The 10,884-nt window shown below is 38.5% G+C and overlaps 1 protein-coding gene across 1 annotated transcript; it reads left to right on the top strand.

The window, feature by feature from the left end:
- The first annotated feature begins 1,530 nt into the window (after positions 1-1,530).
- LOC145480932 (uncharacterized) lies at positions 1,531-9,339 on the top strand. Its single transcript, XM_081459275.1, has 3 exons — positions 1,531-1,994; positions 4,556-4,897; positions 6,917-9,339. The coding sequence occupies exons 1-3, from the start codon at positions 1,653-1,655 to the stop codon at positions 7,400-7,402; spliced, it is 1,170 nt and encodes a 389-aa protein (XP_081315401.1). The 5' UTR covers positions 1,531-1,652; the 3' UTR covers positions 7,403-9,339.
- Positions 9,340-10,884: the final 1,545 nt, after the last annotated feature.

Genomic DNA, 10,884 nt, shown 5'->3' with positions numbered 1-10,884 from the left:
GAAAGGGTCAATTTTGCTTTGTATTGACCCGTTCGATTTCACCTCGTTCGTACGGATATTTGACTGCAGGCTCAACTGCAATAAGAGCTGTTGCTTGCCTGACGTATAATTTATAAACCAAACACTAATAGTGAAGATATTTGTTTACAAAAATTGTTTTTGTTATTTAAATGTTCAAAAGGTTAAACAAAAGGACTCTTTTTTTCAGCAGCCAATAGTTCTCTGGTTTAATTGGTATATTAATAACAATAGGTGACGTCACTGATATCTTCGCTAAAAGGTCCTCAGTTTAACAGTCGTAAAATGACATTCCAGTTGCATAGTTTTTCCTCTGAGATTATTATACAAGCCGGATGTGGACGGGACTTCTAACTTTGGGACTTGACACCCAAACCTTACGTGTTTGCGTCAGGAGATATTGCATATTGGTATATTTGTAAAGGATGACACCTGACACTTAACACGACACTAAGGTGATAGTTGTTTTAGTATAGAACAAACAAGTACCCGACCCAAAGTTTGTTTATTACAACAACAGAAGACCCAAACGATCAAGTTTAGACTTCTGACAAGAGGAAATGCTTGGTAAAGATGCGAAAGAAACTGGAATTTTCTTAGCTAAAATGATTCCGAAACTCATGCGGTCATGCCGTCACAGACTTCAAACCACGTACAATAACTCAAAACTTAAATGCAGAAACAGACAACATTCATTCTATTCGAACATTCTTCAAACATACTCAATTATTGTCGATCTCCGACCGCTTGCATTGGCTCAATAAGCTGTCTTTGAACACAGCAAATTAATCAGATTCCATTTATCGAGTTTCACGATAACCTTTGAGTAACACCTGCTTTGAACCTCACAGTTGAATCCAATATGAATTCAGAGATATCTTAACGATTTTGATGAATATCTCTTTAAATATATTATACAGGGCTCCCGTTGATACCAGTCCTGCGACTGAAGAGGTCACCCTGTTTAAATATCGATGATGATGATGATTATTATTATTAATTTAGATCTGTCGCTCATGGAGGAAACTGACAACACTACTGACACGCTGTAAAATGTTTGGCGACATTTTCGAGCCCTGCACGCGATGGTGTCATCTAAAAAAGGATGCGTCTTTGCGCACGTACTCTTAATTAAAATGTTAATCAGCCAGCGAGCCGAGCGAGTGAGAAATTTTATAGTTCTTGTAAAATAGCCGCTACTTAATTTGTAAATAAAACCGTTCGATTAAAGCATCTACAGACCACGACAAAGTTTCACGAAAGAAGTTTGAAACGAAATAAAATTCTCGCTGCAAGTTGTATTGATATCTGGTTTGTTATTGACAAATACTTCATTGAAAATTTCCCCCTACAGTCAGTCTTAAACCGTTTCTGAAGGTCAATAAGTCATGTGTCTGCAGAGGCACCATTTCATTCGTGCTGACGCCCAACCAGCGACAGGTTGGTTTAATTTGGTAAGGAAAAAGCACATTTATTTAATCCTACTGTCAATCGTATTCGTCATCAGAAAGAGATCAATTTTTTTTCGTCGCTGAATTATATCCTAGGCGATCTTTAAAATCCGTTCTCTAACTAGGAATGTCGTTAAATCTTAAGCGATAACGCCAGGCCTGATCCATCAGGCAAAACGAAACATGATTTGTCCGGTTGTGTTTTTATTTCTCGTTACAATTTTGGAGGTTAAGGGAGACTGTTCAGGAGGTAATTGTCAAAAGATTTCCCTCGACGTGTACCAAGATGCCGTGCAAGACTCAGAGTTTGTTGGCCATGTATTTCACAATTCTGTCACGTTAAACCCAATTCAGTGCTACATGAAGTGCATGCAGGACTGTCGATGTTTGTCTCTGAACTACAAGGAAACCAACGACCAAAAATACTGTGAGCTGAATGAAGGAAGTCACTTTACAAATAAAAGTTCTCTCAAACACTCTCCTGGATCACGTTACTACATCCTACGGAGGGATTACGGCGCGGAGGTAATGTTAAGTTCTTTGCTGTGCACTTGTATTAAACTAAAGACACCTTATTCTCTTGCTCTCCGATATTTTCATATATATATATATATATATGTATATATAGGCAATTGTGGAAAACGAGGACGGACAACTTCGAGCGAAAAAAATATATATATACAGTAAAAAATCTAAAAAATCTAAAAAAAAGTTTAAAAATTTAATAAAAATAAACGTTTCGGTCAAAGACCTTCATCAGTTGCAGTGCAACTGCACTGCAAGGCACTGCAACTGATGAAGGTCTTTGACCGAAACGTTTATTTTTATTAAATTTTTAAACTTTTTTTTAGATTTCTTAGATTTTTTACTGTATATATATTTTTTTCGCTCGAAGTTGTCCGTCCTCGTTTTCCACAATTGCCTACAAATTTCATTACTCGAGGTTTGGACTACGAATCCTTTTGGATCCTTCTGGCGCGTGGCATCCCTGTTGGCTCGAAGCATCTTAACTTTTTATATATGTATATATATATATATATATACATGTATATTGTGCCTACACGTTCAGGGTAGTGTGTAGCTAAAACAAGTACCTCGGATAAGTTCACTATCATTTACTATTTGGGTGGCTGTTGTTTCCAAATGGAAGAATTTCAAAAGGTAATCCTTCTAAAGATGATATAAAGTAATTTTCAGTTAACGATATTGGATCAATCAATTTTGACAGTTTCAAACTGTTAGCTTAGTATGGGGCGTTTATGTCACGGCTAATGAATTTTCTTTGTTATAACAATTTCCATTGACGTATATGACGTTTTTTGAAAACGGTCTTCCTACTTAAAAGTCTAGAAATGCAAACAGTTAATCACGCAAGCAACGTTTTAGATCCCCAGGAGAATGGCCTCCGTTTTTGCTGGCAGTTTATATCGGTTGTTTGCAACCTTTGCGGTTAACACCAATCTTACGATTTTCAATTATTGAGCATACTGTTAGCTTAGTATGGGGCGTTTATGTCACGGCTAATGAATTTTCTTTGTTATAACAATTTCCATTGACGCATATGACGTTTTTTGAAAACGGTCTTCCTACTTAAAAGTCTAGAAATACAAACAATTAATCACGCAAGCAACGGTTTAGATCCCCAGGAGAATGGCCTCCGTTTTTGCTGGCAGTTTATATCGGTTGTTTGAAACCTTTGCGGTTAACACCAATCTTACGATTTTCAATTGTTGAGCATACTCACTGAAATGCTTTTATCATTCGAGGAGACAGTTTTTGAACGCACTTATTTCCACACAACAGCCTTATTCCTGAGGTAATAATTAGCATTTCTGAACAGTGTAATAACCATGGAAAAAGCGACTTCCCGTACGTTAAGTTCTTTTAAATGAAATGCTACCCATCATCTCGTGCACGACGTGCAACGATTTAACCATCGCGGGGTTTCTCGGCCGGATTCACCAGCTGCGTGTGCAAAAGAAGTCGGTAAACAAAGAGAAGCTAAAGAAAGTAAAGCATAAAAAACTTGCGTCTGATGAAGTGGTTGTACGTGACGTTTATTAAAGCTATATTTGGCATATTGGATACCTCTAACTGCAAGAAAAATCAGCAAATGCGTGAAATGACCAAATTCAGGTTGACTGGAGGTCATTGAACTACAATCTGACGCTGTATTTACTTAAGTTATTTCTGAGATGGAACTGTATTGACTAAAACCTAAACAAAGATTCATTAAAAATTATAAAATATTAAAGTGGCAAATAAAGATAAGATCCATCCAAAAAAGTAAGATTTCATGAGCAGTTCTATAAAGATATGTCTTAAAGTCTATTCTTTTCCATCATTCGTGTAATTTGTGAAGCGTTGCAGAGAATTTTTGGCTATAATCGGCGTGTGCGCTACAATCGAATGCTGTATTTTTGACATGGTACTTATTAACTAAAACTAAGCACAAAGGTGATAAAGCTAAGATTCCTCGAAAAATAAGATTTCATGAGCAATTCTAAAAAGATATGCGTCAAAATGCATTCTTCAGTCAAATCATTTGTGAGAATGAAGCACTACAGAGGACAAAGCACTACAGAGAATCCTAGGCTTTAATGCGTGTGAGCTAGAATCTGACGCTGTATTTACTTATTTATGACATGGAAACGTGTTAACTAAAATTTAGACCAAGACCATTAAAAATTATGAAATATTAAAACGGGCAAAAACAGATAAAAAAAAATAAGATTTCATAAGCAATTTCAAAAAGATGTGTCTTTAAATAGTTTTTCTAATCATTCGTGTAGTTTGAATATCAAAGCTAAGGTGACTCGACTGGATTATTTATAGTCGAGTGTTAACAGTTAAATTAAGTGTCTTCATGCAAAATGCTTCATTCACCATTTTTCTAAAATCCTCGATCCTTTTGCTCTCGAAAATGGCTGGATGTAAGTTTACAGCACAAAACCAATAAGAGAAATAATAAGAAAAGAAACAATATTTGCGAAAAAGGCCTTCGTCTAAAATTGATCTGGCTTGGAGGTGGTTTGGTCTAAAAGTTTGTTTAAAAGCAAAATTTCATGGACTTTTTTCTTCTTTAGAAACACGACGGCATCGCGTCCTGTGTTGGAGGCGAAACTTGCATCAATGGCTGCTGCAGGAAAAATCCGTGCCTGAATGGAGGAACCTGCAATGAAATCTGTGAGCCTACCAGCGTTCGGTACAACTGTTCTTGTCCGGAACCGTTTATTGGAAAACACTGTGAGATTCAGCCAAGAAGCTGTCAAGACTACAAAACAGCTGGAGTGGACAAGTCTGGATTGTACAAAATTATCGACAATACCAATCAAACCCTTCAAGTGTTCTGTGATTTTAATTCGGAGCCTGGGTTTGCCTGGAATTTGATCGAGTCGTTTAGTTTGTCCAACAAGCACCTTTTTCAGGTAAATATCCTAAATGCATGAATTAGAAGAGAATCTTCTGTGTGACTTATAACTTGAAACTAGAGGGTGTCTGTGTAAGAAAAAAAAAAACGTTACTGTAGGCACAGGTACCATCCGAGAAATTCCGTCAAAAGAAATCCTAAAAATGTTTCACCCATTAGCTCGTAGCACACGAATGAACAACAAATTTGTCTTGTACTGACGTGTACAAAAGGAAACGAATCGTTCCCGAGTTGGCTCACAGCAGTCTTTGATTACGACAAACGATAGACCTTCTCGGAGATAGAATACTATTAGTGCCAGTTCCTTACTCAGCGAGTACAAATAAGAGCTGTGCATCTCATTTCAACCCAGTTCGCACAAGAATCTTATGGCTGTTAGCAGCCGCAACATGTTGTCTCTCTTTCTCACTTGCCTCTCCACGCTACCGCGCTTCTCTTCCCCTCCTTCCCTTTCCTTATCCTTTTACACTTCCAACTCATCCAAGCGCGGTCGCATTTCTCTATCCCTTATTGAGCGAGCGTGAAAGGGACTGTCGCGAATAGCACAAAACATGAAAAGCACCGTTACAAACACATCCCTGAATATAACAAAGCGTGCAAACTGAAGAGAGCCGAGGGAATAGCACTGCAATAACCAGATGTTTTTGAGGCAAAGCACGCATAAGAACGTTACTGAATCAGTATCAAATGTGCAAACTGATGAGAGCCGAAGGAATAACACTGCATAAACCCAATGTTTGTGAGGCAAATCACGCATACAAGAACTTTGCTGAATATAACAAGGCGTGCAAACTAAAGGGAGCCGAGGGAAAAGTAGTACACAAACCTCATGTTTGTGAGACAAAGCACGCGTACAAGAACATTGCTGAATATAACAAAGCGTGCAAAATTAAAGGGAACCGACGGAAAGGCACTACACAAATCCGATGTTTGTGAGGCAAAACACGCATACAAGAACACTGACTAAATATAACAAAACGTGCAAACTTGAAGGGAACCGACGGAAATAAAGGCACTGCACAAACCCGATGTTTGTGACTCAAAGCACGCACACAAGAGCATTACTGAATATAACAAAGTCTGCAAACTAATGGAGGTCGAGGGAAAAGCATTGCACAAAACCTGTTGTTCGTATGGCAAAGCACGCATGCATACAAAAACATACCTGAATATAACAAAATCTGCAAACTTGAAGGGAGTCGAGGCCGGGGAAAGGCATTGCACAAACCCGGCTTTTGCGAGGCAAAGCACGCATAAAATAATAAACAGTTCTGCGTGCAACTTCACAGTAAAACCGTGAAATACTAAAAGGGCGCACGGGAAGCTGGGAAAAACATGAATAAAAGCCAGGCAACGGAATAAGGGACACCACGCGCGCAAAAACAAGCTTGTAAGACTAAAAGAAACAAACCACAAGACAAAGTTCTGCTGTACCAGTGAGGGTGCCGACTTGGGTATTCATAAACTGGACCTGCTGTACACGTTTAGTTCAGTTGAGGGAATCAGGAACTGTGCAAGCAACATGGACGAGAACTTTATCATCCGGCATAGGGTACAACACGTGAGGTTGATTACGAAGCGAAGGAATCTTACCCGAACTGGGCTGAAATGAGACGCAGAACGCTCTTATTTGTACTCGCTTAGTAAGGGACTGGTACGAATAAGTGTTCTATTCGAAATAATTATCGTAGTGACAGTTACATTATGCTATTTCATTTTCTCTAGGGTTAGCAACTATTTAATTTTGAGTTTGAACTTATTTGGAGATGTTGACTGAAACGTGCCGTTTGCAATTGAGTGATTATAATAATTGCATGCCGAGCTCACGTCAAGTTTGCTTAAAGAAAAAAGACAAAAGGAAGCTTGAAAAAGACGAACATTTAAGTAAAATGTGATTAAAATGATCGGGATTTTTTTTTTAACAGAGGGGTTAGCTGTCTTAAAACGATGCGCATTATGAAAATTTGGAAAAATCCATTATTTTAATTTCTATTTTGTGGTCTTTCTTTTCTTTCAGAGTGACGTTGTCTTTTACAATTACCTGGATTCAAGTGCGGTCAGCAGCGATTCCCCAAACTGGCAGGCGTACCTGATAAGAAGGGATTACCTTGTTTGGCTCAGAGATCACTCGACTCATTGGCGAGCTACTTGCCGATTCAACACAGACGGCACGGTATATACGGATTACGTGCGAGCCTCATTTGCAGACTTCGACATCGTCAGAGTCACCCCCACGGCGGCAAGCAGCTGCCAAAAGTACGAGCTTGTCAACATTCGGGGAAATGAATGTGTGAAGTGTACGGCAGCAACCTGGTATCTAAAAGGTGCTTATCCTCTACATATCGACAGTTCATATCGACATGGTTGCGATTTCGACGGAAATCAGAGTGGTGATGTTGTAGGAAGCGAAGACAATTTTGGATTTTACCAAGCTGTAAATTCGAAATTCCGTTGTACTTCAAGCTCAGAAGCAACCACTCAGTTTTGGTTTGGGAGCAAATGACTGACTTCACTACCGCAGAGTAGAGAAGTTTTTTTTCCTTCATTCGTCAATAAATGAACACGGTATGATTAAGTGAAGCCGCAGTTTAATTGAATGACGGTGTCAAATACCTTTTCGTGTCGAATGTTACGCGGCCGTAACTCGCGTTCCCCTTTTCAATTTCTTTGCAAGTTGTCCGGCGGAGTCATAATAACCTTGAATGAAAGGTATTTGCATGAGCGTAATTTACACACTTGGTAATTTGTTACTGGAAACCTGCAAGGTAGTCGTTTTTAAACTTGGAAAATCCGAGTTTAGGTATGGATGGGAGATTCACTCAATTCTTCCCTTGCTCGTTCTCTTGCTGTTAGACATTTTTTGAATGCGCTGACCAATGTATAAGGATTTCGCATGTCGCAGCGAAGTTCAAGTTATCATGTTCGGCGTAGAGATGAAACGAATTCTTCACCGAGTGAGTAGCTTAAACTTAAAATACGTCTGGATAGTAAGAAAGGGCTTATGCAAAGGAGAAACGGAAAAAGAAAAACTTGTATTTGATTATTTCTCTAAGTTTTAAGGAACAGAACGTCTGAACAACAGAAATTTATTATATATGTTTGCATTCCATCTTTTGAAGCCTGCGTAAGTGACGCAAATTGTGTTACAAGTGTGGTAGTAATAATTAACTTGTACGAGTTGATAATTAACTTGTACGTCCCGTTTTTACGCTAGTAGTACAAGTTTTACAAGGATTTTAGCTGATTTTACCATTTGTTAGACAGATGACGTGTCCAGTACTAACTTATTAGCTAAGTTAGCCTTGGGATCATATAGAAGCGGTACTTTCTATGTGGTAACGTCTCGCTGGCGCTAGTTTCGGACTAGGATGACTTCATGAATGTTTTCAACAGTCACATCTCCTTAAGTATTCTCTTACTGTTGCGTTTTGCATTATTTCTTACAGTCACGGGCTCCTGTCTCACAACAGTGGCACTGGGCTTTATAACTTCATTTATCGCGTCTCTAGCTTGATACATCACGTTATGTCATTGCTTGTTTATACGCCGATAGGTATAAAAACGTCGCGCCAAACGCTGCCATTGCAAACGTGGCTCTGTAATTTAGCACGTAAAATTATAAACGAAATCTAGCGCCAAAATTAGGATTAATCTTTCAGCCATGATATTACGTTGAAACCACTGCGAGATTCAGCGAAGGATAAAGGTCCTTCAGCGGCAGGGGCTTAAAGCAGCATACTTTTTAGTCCCATCTCGCCCCTGAGGGTCTTACAACCCATTCCACTTTAAAACATTATTTGAACAAGTATTATTTTTACGTTGTTGAGCTTCTTTTCAGCTATGGCAGGACATAAATAACAAATGAGTTTGCGACCGATTTCACCTGGGGTCTCCTAGTTTACACGGGCTGGAGCGTCCAATCGGTATTTGGCCATTTCTGTTGGGGTACCAAAACCTTTTTTCAGTTCGGTTTTTAGTACTTATGTGTTTTCCCGCGTTTTGAAATGCACTCTTGTTGTAGTTCTATTTCACATATTCGGTATTCACAGTTAGTATTGTTTTCGTTTTGGTAGATCGCATGACTATTTGTGTTTCCGTATATTAGGCGTTTTTGCAGTTCAAGGTCACTCGACGGCATCTCTCGCTACTGATGTTTCTGTCTATTTTCCTTTATTTATGCCGTTATAAATAATTTAAAGGCATAACCGGAATAGTTTAAATATGGAAAAGTTACCATTTACTTTGCGTGTAGGTGATAAGGGCGTAAATATGTATTACAATGTACGTGTATACAGGTTAGTTATTACTGTAAACTTTGCACTGAATAGATTACGTTGTAAATAATTCTTATAATTTTAGTATTTTAATTTTAATTATTTTAGCATTGTAAATATTCATCTTTAGTATTTTAGTACTGCAGGTTCATTCTTGTTTACTGTCCGCTAGGGCTAAATACCTTGACACTTAAAGGTTAAAGGTTCTTATCTTCTCAGTATGATCTTAACTTCCCTTTCTTTCTTGTTTTGTTTTGATTTTCTTGATGCAAGACCAGTGGAAAATCATGTTTAGGCGAGGGATAGGCATTCCAACGAAATAGAGAAATAGACGTTTTTTCTGAAAGCAAAAAGGTGTCATATGCAGAGGGAGAAAGAAAAAACATCGTTTTAATTAGAGGAAGGAAAAACTATTTCCCCTTGTTGTGTTGTTTCAAGCAAGTGACACAATAATTCGACGCAAGAAAAATGACATTCAGTTTTAATTAAAACTGAGGGACAGAAAATGACGCACATCAGGTGGACAAAGATTCTTGTTGAATTACATTAAACATTACTGACATAGCTTTCAGCTGCTTGTGTGTACAGTTTAGTGCGACGAACCAGCCGCATAGACCAAATACAAAAATATGGCCGCTTAAATTTTTGCAGATCTAGATCCAGATGGGAAATTATTATTTTATTTTAACTCAAAAGGACTAGGAACCACCGCATTCACGAATCTGTTTAGCTGGAATAGATATTTACTGCGGCCTAGATTTTCCATTTTAAACCGGCATCCGGCTGTCTAGGTTTATGTGGGGGATAGGCCCTTTGCACGATCCGGTCACATGGCACAAAATCACACATGCTGGGGCATTTGGAAGTCCCACTGCGCAACTTGCTCACCAGCATGTGTGATTTTATACCGTGTGACCGGATCGTGCAAAGTTAAGGGCCTATTAATGACATGTAGCCTGTGTAGGTATATGTAGGGGATTAATGAGATGTATTGCTGTGTAGGTATATGTAAGGGATTAATGATATGTAGGCTGTGTAGGTATATGTAGGGGATTAATGAGATGTATTGCTGTGTAGGTATATGTAAGGGATTAATGAGATGTAGGCTGTGTAGGTATATGTAGGTGATTAATGAGATGTGTTGCTGTGTAGTAAATGTAGGGGATTAATGACATGTAGGCTGTGTAAGTATATGTAGGGGATTAATGAGATGTACTGCTGCGTAGGTATATATAGGGGATTAATGACATGTAGGCTGTGTAGGTATTTGTGGGTGATTAATGAGATGTAGGTTGTGTAGGTATATGTAGGGGAGTAATGAGATGTAAGCTGTGTAGGTATATGTGGGGGATTAATGAGATGTACGTTCTGTGGGTATATGTGGGGGATTAATGAGATGTAGGTTGTGTAGGTATATGTAAGGGATTAATGAGATGTAGGCTGTGTAGTTATATGAAGGGGGATTAATGAGATGTAGGTTTTGTAGATATATGTAGGGGGGTTAAAAAATATAGATACTTTATTATACATCCAGGAAGTTTAACTGAGATATGTACATTGCGGTGGAATTAACTATATATCGGGGATTAATGACATGTAGGCTGTGTAGATATATGTGAGTGATTAATGAGATGCAGGCTGTGTAGGTATAAGTAGGGGATTAATGAGATGTAGGTTGTATAGGTATATGTGGGGATTAATGAGATGTAGG

This window comes from Orbicella franksi, chromosome 3 (assembly GCF_964199315.1).
Source record: "Orbicella franksi chromosome 3, jaOrbFran1.1, whole genome shotgun sequence".
NCBI lineage: Eukaryota > Metazoa > Cnidaria > Anthozoa > Scleractinia > Merulinidae > Orbicella > Orbicella franksi.
This window is presented reverse-complemented; position numbering and strand designations above follow the sequence as displayed.